General features: G+C 37.2%; 1 protein-coding gene across 6 annotated transcripts in view; it reads right to left on the minus strand.

Annotated features, from left to right (window-relative positions):
- The window catches only part of ANO3 (anoctamin 3), a 372,668-nt gene that overhangs the window by 81,517 nt on the left and 274,641 nt on the right, over nt 1-16,510 (minus strand). For 5 of the 6 annotated variants that reach the window (XM_072793740.1, XM_072793739.1, XM_072793738.1 and 2 more), the window contains 5 exons: nt 12,566-12,610; nt 7,525-7,656; nt 6,214-6,320; nt 3,751-3,806; nt 1,889-2,010 (listed from right to left, as the gene is read on the minus strand). In XM_072793740.1, coding sequence (XP_072649841.1) covers nt 1,889-2,010; nt 3,751-3,806; nt 6,214-6,320; nt 7,525-7,656; nt 12,566-12,610 — 462 coding nt within the window. The remainder of the gene's footprint in view (nt 1-1,888; nt 2,011-3,750; nt 3,807-6,213; nt 6,321-7,524; nt 7,657-12,565; nt 12,611-16,510) is intronic. The other variant, XM_072793741.1, reaches the window with a different exon arrangement.

A 16,510-nucleotide genomic window follows, 5' to 3' on the forward strand; every position in this document is an offset into this window, starting at 1 on the left:
ACTGTGGGCTCCATGCTGGGGACGTAGAGGCTGCTTGAGATTCTCACTCTCCTCCCTCTGCCCCTCCCCACTGCTCAGTCTCTCTCTCTCTCAAAAAAAAAAAAAAAAAAAAAAAAAAACCTAAAAATAAAACTGAAAACCAACAATTCTTTCACCTGCATATATAAGAATCTGATAATTTGTTGTGGTTGACGGAATTAGAATCAAAGCATCTAGATTTCGGTTAGGCCCAAGGACTTAATGTCAGAAACAAAAGCGGTTTGGTGCTGATTATTAGGATTTGTGCATCGGGATCATGTTCCACCTTTTTCCTGCCTGCTACGCGCCCCAGGAGGCTCACTTTCATGGACTGTATCACGTGTGCTCCTCCCTTCCTCTGGTTTCCTGAGGGCTCTCTGGCCAAATGAAGGCACCAGCAGGAGATGGCAGAGCGGGACTAAAGAGGTATCAGCGTCTCGGTTATCCTGACTTTCCCCTTCTTGGAGCAAGCATGGTCTGGCCGTAGCTGCTTTCCCCACGCCAGGCACCCCCACTTCTGTTTTTCACAGGTTCCACCAACGGCTCTCTCTCCTCGTTCCTCCAGGCTGAGGTTTGACAAGAGCAGCCAACTTTTGCTCTTGTCTGGAAGCGTCACCATCTTCATGCACATGCTCCCTTGATACTATGTACACTTCTGTATCTAGTTCTTTTATTGCATTTTCTTCAGATACCCCTTTTACTCTATCAGTTTCCTGCTGGGACAACAGCTGATACAGTTATGAGGTTATTCTTGATATTTATATTTCATAAACAGCTCCAAATATCAACATATATAAATTTATGAGTGCTCTTTTTTCATTCATTCTAAGAACATTTGTTGCTAGCTAGAAACTCAATTAAAACCTTTTTAATATATATTTCCTGATATTTAAAAAAAACAAATTATTCTCCATCAAAATGAAATAAATCATGAATGTAACAGTATCTGGAGACTAATTCAACTTGAGAGCAGTTACTCAGTAGAAATATGCTTCCTGGAATAGAATAGATACTTCTAAATTATTGGTTGAAAGAAAAATGCATGCATCGATGCCATGTTGGTCATGTTCTTCTTTGCCTCTCAGATCCATTTTCTGCCTTTCCCTATTTTTTTTTTTTTCTTTCACAGGGAAGTAAGTAGATTACACAGGTTCCATGTTCCATTGCTCTTGGGTAAGTTGGGTCAGGAGGTATTGGCAGACTCACAGGTGGAAGGAAGGGAAAGAGCCAAGATCCTTCCTGCTCTGTTGGCCATCCTCAGGGAGAAGGGGTCATGCCTTCTCCAACACATTCACTTCTTTGCAGACAGTCTCCGTCATGGACGGCATAGCTCCCGCCCAATGGCCCCGCTAGTGGGCTCTGAAATATGCTTCATCTCATTTTCCTTCTAACCCCAGGGTGGTTAGCAATCTTCTTCTTTTTTTAAAAGATTTTATTTATTTATTCATGAGAGGCACACACACACACACACAGAGGCTGAGACACAGGCAGAGCGAGAAGCAGGCCCCATGCAGGGAGCCCGATGCAGGACTCAATCCCGTGTCTCCAGAATCAGGCCCCGGGCTGAAGGCGGCTCTAAACCGCTGAGCCACCCGTGCTGCCCGGTTAGCAATTTTCTGCTGTTGTTAATCTCTGCTTGCCTCTCCATTCCTGTCTGGTTTCTCAGCTTTTCCATTCCCTTTATAACCAAAAAGTGTCTTAAACTAAGTTAAGTGTCTTTTATTGAAAAGACCTACAGTGGCTTCTTTTTCCCCTGACTGCATCCTGACTGATACAGATGATCTGGTGGGCAGGTGAAATAATTCTAAATCTAGGAAAATGACAACAGCACAGAATGATCTACCTTCCATTATCGATCCACCCACCTTACCTGATTAAATCCAGGGGCTGATGCTTATACCACATTCCCCAGCGTGCCCAGCGCTCATATAACAGATGTCTGTTGTTTTGAGGTCCATGTGTTTTGATGGGCTGGCTACTCTTGTAGGCTCCCTGAAACACACAACGTAAGATAAATTGATATATATTCCCTTAGCAAATTTGAACTACATAAGAATTGCTTTTACTATTTTTTTTTCCTTAGAGAACAATTTAACAGCTTACTGAAAGCTTCAGAAATTGTAAACTTAGGCTCATCATTGGAATGATGTGGTAAATGTTTTTATATAACACTTTTTCATTGAAAATGTTCTGATAATTCCTTAAAAGTCTTTTCTTAAAGTCCTTTTTTTTTTAAATCAGTGAGATTGGGATGCCCGGGTGGCTCAGCGGTTTAGCGTCTGCCTTCGGCCCAGGGCGTGATCCTGGAGTCCCGGGATCGAGTCCTACATCGGGCTCCCTGCATGGAGCCTGCTTCTCCCTCTGCCTGTGTCTCTGCCTCTCTTTCTGTCTCTGTCTCTTGTGAATAAATAAATATTTTTTAATAAATAAAATATTTAAAAATAAATAAACCAGTGAGATCCCCTTCACTTAAACTAGAATTTAGATTCTACCTTTTGTAACCTAAGGTTTTTTAATAAACACTATGTCTTCGCTATCACTGATAGAAATAGTTGTAATCCTTAATTCAGAAATTAAGAGTATTATTCTACTTTAAGAAATGACTCAGTCCCAGAAAATATTTATTTTATTTATAGAAGCTCAAGAAGAAAGTAAATGTTCAATCAAAAAGTATCAGAGGTCTAAGTCACAAGTGCTAGTCAGGTTTTTAAATCCTAGAATCCTTACACCTTACTTTAGATAAGATATTCTTCACACTTTCCACCCCTTACTATTATTCCTATTCCTACTGTAAGTAAGGACCACAATGAATTGATGCATTGGGGTCTGGCTTCCTGGGCTCAAATCTGTGCCTTTGATACCTCACTTTTCTGTGCCCTCAAGGATGTAGCTATAAAACAGAGCTATTCTTATTGTCTACCTCAAAGGATTGTTCTAAGGATTAAATGAGATAATCCATATAAAACCCTTAGCTCAGTGTCAAATAGGAAGTGCTCAATGCATTTTATCCTTTATGAGTTTTACTAGACTGTGAATTCCCCAGGTATAGGAAACCTGTGAGTCCTCAGCCTTTATAAATAGAAGCGATAGGTTCTGAGATTGCAGACCTCAGACTGCCTTAAACCCCATTCTTATTTTAAAATACAAAATTGCCTTAAAAAGAATACTGTGTGTGTGAGTGTGTGTGTGTGTGTTGAGAGAGGATGTTCAAAACTGATTCAAATGTCATTCATGACTCTGTAGGCAGAGCTCATCACAGCTTGGAGCAGGTATTTTTACCTAAAATGGGTAGCCAGGTAATAGCCTGGCAGGGAATCAAGTAAATAATGGGGTGTAGGTTTTGGTTGTGGGTTGGTCTTAGACTTTCAGGTATCCCAAAGTCATAGGCACAAACCAGTCTCTATCCTGTTTGGGAGTGGTGTGGGCCTGAAGCTGAGTCAAGCATGGAACTCTGGTGTTGGAGCAGAGGGTGGCAGTGGTCATAGTGGCTGAGCCATGTCCCTGAGTTCCCTCCAGGGCTGGGACTCCCCATAAGGGAAAAATTGCACAAGGGTTCTGGAGCACTGGAGCCAGTGTGCAGCCAGAGATCATAATGGGGTCTCAGAAAGGCCCAAGGCCACCCACTGATGGAGTCATCCTAAGAGAGGATAGCCAGACTTAAAATAAATTTAAAAAGATCAGTGATGAGCATGAGAAACTTTTTTTTTTTAATGGAAACTATTTCAAAATTACCTCATGTGGGGGAAAAGCTGCGATATATGAGCCATTGTTTATAAGTTTACAGATACCTGGGAAGAGAAACAAAAAACAGTTCCTGGGTCAGTTCAAATGAAGACTTCCCTCTGTAGCAACATATATATACCTGGGACAACAGATTCATCTAAAACCTTAAAATAACCCAGATACCATCCATAGCCACACCACCCCTGAGGGCGGTGGGTGATGAGCGAGATTGATAATAAAGAGTCTGTTTGTGTCCTTACAACACTAATCAATGGAGATTTGCAGGGAGGTTTGCAAGGTGCCAACATATGGCACTTTGCCATATCTTGGAATATGAGGCATTTTAATATTTGGGTTCACATGAACCTGGAACAAAAATATTTTTTCTACCTTGAAACAGTGACATTTGGTCAAAAAAAAAAAAAAAAAAAAAAAAAAGCAGAGGAATTCTATGCCCATAAAAATGTCTCAAAAAGATACTAGTTTTAAGGAGTCTTTAATTAAAACGGAGCCAAGGAGACATAAATAGCAATATGTGACACGTCTTAAAATCTCCTCCAGCTCAGAGTGTAGTGAAATGGACATTCTCATAATGTCCTGATAAGATTAGATATTGGGAAGCTTTTAGAGAATAATTTTTGTTACAGCATTATTTATATTAGTGAAGACTGAGAAATAATTGTATGCCCCAAATTGGGGAATCATTTAATTACTATGGTGCCATCAATTATATTAGGTACTTGGTAAATAACTGCAATTTGATGAATGTCTATAATAGAATTTTGTACAGCTACTTAAAATGTTTACAGACATACCAAAGGGCTTGAGAAAATACTCATAAATACTTCTTAAAAAGGACAGAAAATTGTAAAAATTAAATGATTTTAATAATGTGCTTTACATCATATTCAACATATATATACACATATTATTATTAGAATCATGCAGGCTTACTATATATAGGCTTACTATATATATATATGTATATATATATATATATATTCAGTATTAATTTGTGAGAGTGACAACTGAGTTTTGGGGTTTTTAATTTTATTTTTATACTCTTCTGTGTTTACTGTATGTTCCACAAAAGGCATAATATCTGTATAATCATTTGAAATGTCATATTTTTATTTTTAAATACTATGTAAGCACATAACAGTATCACTTGGACACATTTTTAATTTATTTTATTTTATTTTTTTATTTATTTTTTTTTACATTTTTAATTTATATTCTGGATTTCTCTATTTTTATTATTTATTGGAAAATTAAGTGTCAAATTTTTTGGTAAGGGTTTAGTATCCAAATTAACAATTTTGACTTCTCAGTAATAAATGAATTGTTCATCAAAGAAGAACCAAAGTCTGAACTTTCCTCTTTAAAAAATAATGGCTGGCTTGAAACATAGTTCATTTGACTTCTGTGGCACTATATTTTAATTCAATTCAGTAGAGATTGGTACAAGTTCTCAGTGGCTATTTTATTTGTAAGAACTTTAGGACATAACTAACATCTGATCTCTTCACTATCTTGTATTTTTCACCCTAATAATTAAAAAAACAGTTTGTTACCAGTCTTTTCCTGCTCTGCAGTATGTAAACTTTGCAATTTTATTTAATTTTTTTTAGATGAAATTGTCTCAATTTTCTTTTGCAGTATACATGTAGTAGCATACCACAATACATTTAAACAACACAGAAATTTAGAAAGTTAAAATTGGGTGTTATTTCACATTCTGGAGGTAATTTCTAAAAAGTTTCATATATATTCTAGATTTTTTTCTTTTTATGAATGTACGTTTAGGAAATGGGATTACATTGGACTTACAGTTTTTAATCTGTTTTTTTTTTTTTCCTGTTCCTTTTTTCACTTGATTATGCATTGTGGTGTCTTTCAAAGTCAATAAATGGAGAACTAATCACTAATTTTTAATCTCCACAAGTAAGGGGTCTGTGTCATACACTTTTTGTGATATGCAGCATATAACAGATGTTTGGTAAATCTGAGTTAAGAGTGAATTAATAACATAATTTTAAATGGATGCATTTATGGAGAAGCAGCCTAACATATTTGCTAGTTCCTAGTGATGGATGAAATTAGATTTCATTCTAATCTTTGTTTATAAACAAAGCCCCTATGTACAAACTTCTACATTTAGTGTTATTCAAAAATCTGATTATTTCTTGGAGATAAATTTCAAGAAATAAAATTTCTATTCCAAAGTGTTAGCACTTCTCACATTTGATACATAGGGCTAAACACCCTTGAAAAAGCCTTTGTTGTTGCTGTTGTTGTATTTAGTTTTGCTTTATTGAAAGGTTGAAAAATAGAATGTTTAGAGTTTGTGTTCAATGCATTATACCTTCATAGTTAATGCACGAAGGCAAAGCTTCAGATGTTAAAATAAATATTTCTGGATATTATTAGTAACAACAAATTCTACCTTCTATTTTTAATTAGTGTTCTTACCCACTTTTGATATTCCATTTTCATATTTGGTGTGCTGTAGCATGTGATAGACTATCCTGCTTCGAGTAGCATTGCTGAAGAACGTGTCCTTATTGTTTATTATGAAGCTGTTAAGATAAGGGGATTCGTTTTAATATTCAAAGCAGAGCACAGAGTCCAGCAAAAGTCAGAAGTTTCTAGGTAGTCATCCATCTATTTTCTCCATTAAAACGAATGTGTGAGAAGTAGAGTAAGTCAAAAGACAAACCATCGTCTTAAAAAAAAATCAATTGGCTGAGACAAAATACATTTATAAATAATACAGGTATTATCAAATATTAATTGACAAATCTTTCAGTTTATAAGGAGGCCTAGATGTCCTCATATTTCTTGTTTGGGATAAAACAGGGACAGCATTAGATTGTCAGTTGCCTCCCATAAATTTTGTACTACCTCAAGCAAAGTAGTTCCAAATAGGACACACTAAAAATTGATGTCATTTGCCCATACCACACCTTCCAAGCTAACTCATCTTGCCCTGGGAACTTCAGCAGTGAGCAAGAGCTCCCTTCCCCTTCATGCCCTGTCCTGCCGCCATGTAGGAAGAGGCACAAAGAGGAACTGCATATGAGAGCCAATGAATAAAGAGCAAGAGGGTGATCTTGACAGCAAAGAGAGGGTCTGTTTCAGCATTTACTTTGTAATTTGCTGGGATCCTCAAAAAAATGGAAGTGTCATGGACTCACTCAACTTCTGACAGTTTATGTAGAAACTCAAGAAATGCTAGTTGAATGAATAAAGGAATAGAGAGAAATATGTTGGTATATAATTGGATAGTTAGCTATGCAACAAGTCTCTAAAAAATGTCTCATTTACCTTAGTTTAATACAATTAGACTTAAGTGGATTAAAATAATAAATACATATTAATTAAATGTAATTACGTATAATCATTTATTAATTAGGACAATCCATCATTCATCCATGTTATTTAATAGTAATCCTGTTATTATTATCATTATTGTTACTTTAACTGAGTAATTTAGCACCATTGTAATTATTTTGAAAGAATTGGGACTCTAGGCTATTAGCCCATGAGTTTACAATTCATTATTCATTTTTTTGACTGTTGCTAAATCATCTGATAAGGAATTAATAATGCTCACTGAGTACTGTTCATAAACAAAGTGCAAAAAAATTAATGAAATGATACATTCTCTGACTTATTTGGCAAACGATGGAACTGCTCCAACGTATCTTTATTCTATGAATAACTCCTAGATAATGAAAAGTACCACGTCCAGCAGTGGGAGAAAAAGGAACATGAACTTACTGGTGAATCCGGGCCCGGCTGAAGGGGCCGGTATAGCAGTCTGACTCCTGCAGGTTTGGAAAAGCCGACTTGTCAAGAACCATTGGGTTCTGGGCCATCCATTTCTTTATCCTTCTAAAATAATTTTGTACACTGGAACAAAGTCACATGAACCAGGTGAGGCTGCATTCCAGAGCAATGCCTACCTTCCATTACTGTTCGGTAAACTGAGCTCCAAAAGGACACACCCCCCCACACACACCCATGCACAAGCATTGCTCCTGTTCCCACACCACAAAGGGAATGAATTCCAAAACAAACCGAACCCTGCGGTTGTGAAAGCTCTTCCAGTGCAACTAGGTCATCCTTATGAGAAAAGCCTTGCAGAACATGTGGAAGGATCATCATGCACACAGAGGGTGGTAGGAAAGAACCCAACGATGAGAGCAGTATGACACACTGGTCAAAGTTGGGAGTGCACACATGGCTGTATTTATACCTATAGACGTAGCTATAGATTATTCCCTGATTCCCTGAAAACTCTACAGCCCTGTGGCTCTACAAGTGGACACCAAAAGGAAATGAATGTCTACTACACACTTATTCAACAGGTCTGCGAGCCCCAGCTGCAATGGGAACACCAAGGCTCCTGGCGTCAAGCAAAACTAGGTTCAGAGGCAGCTTGGCACCACAGTGGCTGTGCAAAGTGACACATATTATTGAGCTTCTTGCCTCTGTTTCCTCACTCCCAAAACAAAACAAAAAAACAACAAAAACACACTGACTTTGTTAGAGACTTGTAAGTTGGTGTCTTATTTTTTAAAGATTATTTTTTAAAAGGCGGGGAGAGGGAGAGGAAAAGGGAGGGAGAGCACCCCACGCAGGCTCCAGGCAAGGCTCCATCTCAGGACCCCGAGGTCACGACCTGAGCGGAAATCAAGAGTCAGACGCTGAACCGACTGAGCCACCCTGGCGCCCTCGGTGTCTTATTTTAAACTTGATTATTAACAAACAGAGGCAGAGAGTCTTTGCAGTACTTTTAAGAATCTGATGGGCACATGAATCATCTGAAGATCTGGTTAAAAAGCTAATTCAGTTGGCCGAGGGCGGGGCTTGAGAGTCTGCATTTCTAACCAGCTCCTAGGGATGTCCGCGCTGCTATCCACTGGCTGCACTTTGAGTGATGGGTTTAGTACAGACACCACGCACATGACAGTAAGATACTGTTTCAGGAAATCTTATATCATGATACCTTGGTCTCAGCTTTAGATTATGGTCATAACCCAGTTCTTAAGTGTATATACCGATTGGAATCATATTTACTTTACAAAGAAAAACAAGTAAACGAAAGAGATTGATTCTGAAAACTTAATTCTGAGTAACTGTAATTATAATTGCATTTTTACTTAAAAAAAAAAAACCCTCCAAACTGCAATATTTACACGCCATTCATGAGATTCCATCTTTGTCCATTTGGGCCTCTTCTGCAGTAGTAAGAATGAAAGTAGCAGAATAAGAAAGTTTCCTAGGCAAGTACAATGCATCTTCATGTCTGTTTGGTCAACTCTGTTTAAACTTTAAAAAATTTAGTGGAGCAATGTGCAGGCCGCTAATAGTGTCTCTTGGGAATTATTCCACTTGAGTCTATTATGCTAAAATTACTATGCATAACTTGAAATAATAATCAATTCCTGACGGGCAGTTTAGCATGTGGAGAGTCTGGACCTTTCCTTTGCCGGATGGGTTATTAAATAGACGCCAAGTCATTTTTGGTTTTAGAGGGACCCAAGCATTTCTTTCTAGCCTAAAATAATAAATCAGCAATATCTGAGGTGTTCATTTTGCTTCTTCTCATGATAACAAAAACCTCTGAAGAAATCACAGAGTATCTCCGTATTTCAGTGATAGTGTATAGATGTTTATGAATCGCTGAATGGATGAGCTAGCCATCACTCCTGCTTTTCAAACTTGGCACAGGGAGGAAAACACTGGGGTAGGAGGTGGAGGAGGAGTCTTCCAAGACTGAATTTGCCAGTTACTGAAATCGAGGCAAACATTTTCAATCGTTGAGCTTTAGGTTCCTTATCTCTAGAAAGAGGACATGATTCTGTCTTACCTTACTAGGTGCCAGAAGGATCAAATGAAAGGATATGTTTTTGACTGCACTTAGGAAATGCTGACCTACTAGTACAAACATCCTAGAAGCGGAGGTAAATTTTAAGAACATTTAAACAGTAAAAGGGGCTTCGGATCATCACTGATTTTTTACAGAAATAAACATTTTATAATTTAGATTTTTTCATATGGACTTTCTACAGAGAAGTAGAGGATTCTGATAGTGAAATGTGGTCAGGCCTGGATTTGAATCATGGGATGCAAAGTTCTGGGTTATTACTCAATTTCCTTGGTTCTTATTCGATGTTCTCAGCTCTTAAAGGAAGGGATTATTTTGAGAACTATATACGGAATGCCTGACTCCACAGTGCTCAGCACCCAGCGAGCACTCAGTAAGGTTTACAATAATCGTAAGGAAAGAGAGTATTGCTACTCCGTCTACTACCAGTATCACCAACATGTCACCAACACAACCTAATGCATGATCCACACTCCAGCAAATCCTTGTCACCTTGGCCATCTGGTGGACTCAAGATTTCATGACATACTGTGAAGATGACTTCTAATGGAGCTTTACGCTGCTGGGGCAAAATCAAGGGAAAGCAGAGAATTCCATGGAAATTGAAAGGAAACTTGGAGAGGAGAGCCAAAAGAACGTGGTCAGGGCTCAAGCTCCACCCAAGCTGCTGTGAAATACTGCGGATGAGGCAAGAGGCCAGTAGACAGTGGTGCCAACAGTCACTGGTTCTCCCCGGTCAGCAAAACCGGTTATTCTGTGTTCTGCTGCCCTGGAGGGTCATTTTGAGGATGATTGGAAAACTGAACGTGAAAGTGCTTTGTCAACAAATGATAGACAGCAGCAGGAGTAGAACGACAGCTGCCCGGAGAAATGACCATCTTCAACAGCTGGAGAATTGCCTGTACCTTACAACACCTAATGTTTACTGGTCGAAACACCCATGCACAAATCATCTTTCCCACCTCAAGAGAGGAAAAGCACAGGGAAAATCTAAGTGCACACAAGTGACTTTCATTTCTCTCTTGCCAATTGTCTACAAATGAGGTTTTAAAATTTTATAATGATGATCATCACCACACACACACACACACACACACGGGGAGGAGGAGACAGTTAAACTTTTTTCCAAAGTTAAAATTAAAAAAAAAAAAAAAAGAAAAAAGGAAATCAAAACCAAGCATTTCCTTAATTGAAACTAAACTCAAGCAAACAACGTGACATTCTTCTCAGCTCATGATGTCATATACTTTTATAAATACCCTTCCTATTTATTTGCTACCCTTCCCGTTTGCATCCAAAAAGTCAAGGACCAAAGAAAACTATTTGTCGTAAGTAAACTGTAAAGAGGTAGGCTGTAGTAACGTTTCAGGTATTTTAGTGATTATTTGGAACATATAATTGAATTTTCATTTCATGAAAGTAAACAGAAAAAATAATAAACATCAAAGATAGTAAAACATTATGATACATAATATAGTGTTTAGTTCTCTAGTTTAAGTTTGATCAAAATAGAAAAAATTAAAAGTGTTTTCTTTGCAATTTAATGTACACGTTTATCATGCATTCTAAACACAAGCGCACTCTAAAGCGATTACATAATATTATGTAGAAATTTCTTGCTATTTTAGTCTATAGGATCTTATCCCTCTACAAGTCTCTGGAAGAAAGATGCTTGTTTATCAGAAAACCCACTAATTCTACAGTAGCAAAATCTCACTCATTCTATGGAGCACACTGAACCTACCCCACTGACATTCTGTCGATGCCATCAAACATGATGCAGGTACATGCAGAGAAAAACAAACAGAACCCTCTGCAGTTATAAATTCATATATTATCTGTCCCAATGACTTTTAAGAACTCATTTCTTTCGCATTAATTCTAATTTCAAGTTTTCCCTCCATTATTTACTTTTCTTGTCACCTGTTCCTACCACATCTAAATTTAATGTTTAAGAGAGACCAACATTCTCTTCTCTTAAAATCAAATTTTTTCCTATTCTAAAGTTCCTAATTATATTCAGCCACTCTCTGTGGTAAGGAACTGGATTTATAAAATCCTTTCCTAAAATGTTCTGAGGTTCATACTACATGATTCTAGTTTTGTGTCCTTCTGACTGGTAACATCTTGCAGAATTATTCAGTAGGGTACACGCCATCATATTTTGCTTTTGTTAATTAATTCTTTTGAAATGAGCAGAAAAATAGAAGCCTTTTTGTTTTTAGTGTCCATTAAATGGAAGCTCATTTTCCTCAGTGAAACAGGGCCAAGGTGATTCAGGTGGGAGAGTCTTTTCTGTCTCAGGGTTCTGGCTTGATTGATTCCTTTGTCACAGCTACTGTTACCACAACAGGTAAAGAGAAGTTTTGGGATGAAGCTCTTGAAAAACAGCTTCTTTTCAATATTCGGAAAAGAGAGGCAGCTCAGCTGGTGACCTAAGAGTAGGCTTGGGATTCAAAAGATGCTGTGTGGCCTTGGTAAACCACTTCATCACTCTGGATGCTGGCCTTTCCTTGACCTCCTCTGTCAAAGGAGAGATTTACACGGAATGATCCAGAGGGGTTTTGCTGTGTCTGTTCTCCTTTTATTCTAGGGGGTCCTCATCTGCTCATCAATCCTGGTTTTATAACTATTTTATAAATTAAAATCTTTCCTAAGATGCTAACTTGCAATTAAAATCTTCCTGTCACAACATTATATCAAAAGAGGATTGTAGGAATTGAAATGGTAAATAAAAAAAAAAAAAAGAGATTATCTGATTTTCACATTGTTAAATTTGGCATAAGTCATCTTGGAAATCTTTGAAGAAACCAACAAAGTTTTTCATCCTAAAATTTATAACTGCTGATATGGGTAATTGAATGTTTTCTTTTTTCTTTTTCCCAAATGTCAAATCGGTTGTAAACAAATTACACATCACCCACTGACCTGCCCATTGATTTGCTCCTCCGGTCAGTGTAGTAGCATTTTTTCCTGAAAAATAATAGAAACAGTTGAAGAGAGTCACTTGAGAAAAAGAGAAATCAGTGAGTGACAACATTTGATCATAGTGAGTATATTAACCCTCTAACTTCCACACATCCATGAAAGACATGAAGTAAGTCAATGTAATAGTAAGAATTCTAGATGTACATTGTCTTAATTTCAGACTTTAAGTTGCTAATAACAAAAAACCTGGATAAGTCAATAGAACACTTTTGAATATTTGATTTTTAATTCCATTTTTTGTTGGCCTTCTGCTACACAATGCATATTAACTGGATTATTTGCTTATATGTTATATGAAGTCATCCATCCATCTATCCATCCATCCATTTATTTATATTTCTATCCATCTAAAGACATATGTAATAAATATTTATTATTTTGCAAGCTCTGTTAAGGTATAACTATTAAAAATTTAGGGAAAAAATAACTTGCTTTACAGTTGAGGAGAAAAGTGAGAGTTATAATAAAATGTGATGATGCAGGAAAAACAGAGAGTGCTATGGAAGTACCTAGGAAGGGATCTCGATTAGTTTTTCTAGAAGGAGAAAGGAGTCAGGAAAACCTTCCCAGAGCAATGTGTTATCTGTGTTGAATCTTGAAGCATGAGTGGGAGTCGTCCTCTGAATAAGGTACTTGGGACATGGTATTCTTGACAGAAGTAGTGGCACATGAAATGGTTATGGAGCAACATCAAGTATTTTAAGATTCAGGAAACTGCAGCCACTTTGGTGCTCTCTGGAGTACGAATTGCAAGTTGAAAATAGATATAAAAGAGCTGGCAGGGATGATGAACATGGCACAGATAATGAAGGGTCATACCACTGACTCTAAGGTTTTAGATGAAAAACAATGGATGAAAAACATTGAATGTTTTAAGCAGGTGTGTAGCATGTCTGATTTTGGAGAATCTAAAAATTTGTGACAGAGGTTAATTCACCTCCCAAAAGATTCTTACCATGTCCTCATTTTGGAGCTCAGAAATCTCATAGTCTCTTCTAAAATGCCTTTTTTATCCCCACCCATCAAAACCCGTTCCAGAGGATCAGTAAATTCCTCCCTGTGTGGCATCTAGAAAGCAGAGCTGAGTTTAGACAATCAATATTTGGTCCTAACTGTGTTATTAATTGCTGAGAAACCTTGAAAACCTTCTGAACTACCATATTTCACTGCAAACACTAGTCATATTGCTAAAAAAGATATTTTTTTCAGTTGTCCCTGCCATACCTCAATACTAAATTCAAATATGGAATCTTAAGGCTTGCCATGTCTATGCTAAACTCATTTAAAAATCCCTCCCCTTCATTTTTCAAATATACAGGAATTTGTATGCATATAGAATTCAATCCCCATTGGAATATAAACCAATCTTCTTCCTGAATTTCCTCTACACAGACTGTCTTGCACTAGTCATCATTATGTAACAGATCACGGACCATCTTCCATAGGAGATTGGGCCTATTTCATACGTTGGGCTGCCTGTCTGTTTCCATGTTGTTTTCTTTTTGAGTGAAGTGTCCTTTGCATTAAAAATTGGTCTAAGTTTTATCTCAGTTGTGATGGATTATTCTTAATATTTAAAAAATATCAGCCCCTTTCCCCCCCGCAATCTGCTATGTTTAAAGTATTTGTGGGAAAAGTTTAAAAATCTTATTAAGAAACTCAAACTGAGGGGATTCCAGAGGGGCTCAATGATTTAGCGCCTGCCTTCGGCCCAGGGCGTGATCCTGGAGACCCGGGATCGAGTCCCGCATCAGGCTCCCTGCATGGAGCCTGCTTCTCCCTCTGCCTGTGTCTCTGCCTCTCTCTCTCTGTCTCTCGTGAATAAATAAATAAAATCTTAAAAAAAAAAAAATAGAAGAAAAAGGAACTCAAACTGAGAAACTAGGGGATGACTGAAACATCTTAATATATGTTTGACTCTTTTAATATGAAAAGGGTAAGAAGAATTAGGAACCACCTTTGAATTAAAAGAAAAATAATGAAAGCAGAACTTAATATTTCTGGAATGTGGAAGACATGTGCTAGGTCCCTGCTGATAGGGAAAACATAAGAAAATTTGAAGCATTTTAATTTTTTTTTTTTTATTTATTTATGATAGGCACACAGTGAGAGAGAGAGAGAGGCAGAGACACAGGCAGAGGGAGCAGCAGGCTCCATGCACCGGGAGCCTGACGTGGGATTCGATCCCGGGTCTCCAGGATCGCGCCCCAGGCCAAAGGCAGGCGCCAAACCGCTGCGCCACCCAGGGATCCCTGAAGCATTTTAACCCTCTGAAATTTTCTTGAGTAGTTTTGAAACATCAAGTCTAATATGTAGGCCATATTTACTTTGGAATGATAATCATAAAAGACAATAGCTAGAAAATTTAGGTATATAAAATTCTACACATACATCTAAGTAGAGGATTTAGATAAAATGTTCAAGAATCATGTTAATACAGTAAGGAGAAACCGTTTGCAGGCAAAGCAGTGTTATAACTAATATCTTATTCTGAATAAATTTGTAGTTTTTCTTTGTGAAATTTAATATGTAGTTTCCAATGCTGAATAAATATATGGGATAGTCAAGCATGTGTAAGTTTTTTTATGCATAAATCTTTTAAAACCTCTTGTCCTAGAAAGAGATATATGTTTTTCCTATTTAAGGTCTTTATTATTGTATATTTTAATTTTATGTTCTTAAATGTGATACCAGTTGACAACTGGAAACTGAATCGGCCATCATAGAAAAGCTTTGCCACTTTATATTTGTATAGCATTCTCTTTTTATGAGGCAATGGCTATGCCAAATTTCATGTGTTCCTTAGAAATAAATGAGAAGTTAGTTACTAAGGAATTAATGTTACATCTATTATTTAAACTGATCTGGAAAATGTTCCAAGAAAACTCTGTGTTCTAGTATTTGTCAAACTGTTTTCCCAAGAACACCAACATATTAAGATAAAGATAAAAGATATTAAGATTAAAAAAAATCCCACCATCAAATGGAAAGGGTGCTTTGTATAACCAACTCTTGGAATATATAAAAATGATCAAAATTATTAAAATAATAAAATTGTTAAGACAATATTTCTTTACCATCTGCATCGGCATCCTGTGGGATGTTTGTTAAAAATCTATACACCTTCTGTCCCAGAATTAGGATGCCATAATCTCTGGGGAGAGGCCTCCAGGGAACTTCATGTTTACTAAGTCTCCCAGGTGACTGTAACGCATTCTAAAGGCAGAATGAGGACCACTTCTCTAAAAATTCCTAGAGTAAATAAACTTACTGTTTAACTCAGAAATTCAGAAACATATTTGCTCACAGGATATCTTTCTCTTAAGAACTTGTGGAACTAGTATTCCTCTGATACATTTTGGAAAATGTTGCATCTTTCCTAGTATTTATGTTATTAAATCATGAGAATTTCAATGGCATTTTCCATAAGTTTTAGTATGCAGCAAATGTACACATTATTTAAAAAAAAAAAACATGTTATGAGGGGCACCTGAGTGGTACAGTTGGTTAAATGTCTGGACTCTTGGTTTCAGATCAGGTCCTGATCTCAGGGCTGTGGGATTGAGCCCCATGTTAGGCTCCGCACCCAGCCAGGGGGTCTGCTTGGGAGTCTCTCCCTCTGCCCCTCCCCCACTCACACCCTCGTGTGTGCACTCTTTATCTCTCAAGAAAAAGATGAATCTTAAAAAAAATAAAAAAACACATTATAAAGAAGAAATTTCAGCCACAATATCAAGAAGAGTAATTGCACACACTTCAGGGCTTTCATATTTCTTTCCTTAGATGTATCAGCACCGTGCTTTCAAATGCAATCTACAAGGAAGAAAAAAAAAAAGAATATCATCCTAAAAAAGAAAAAGAAAAAAAACATCTATCTGAAGAGAA

This window comes from Canis lupus, chromosome 23 (assembly GCF_048164855.1).
Source record: "Canis lupus baileyi chromosome 23, mCanLup2.hap1, whole genome shotgun sequence".
NCBI classification, from domain to species: domain Eukaryota; kingdom Metazoa; phylum Chordata; class Mammalia; order Carnivora; family Canidae; genus Canis; species Canis lupus.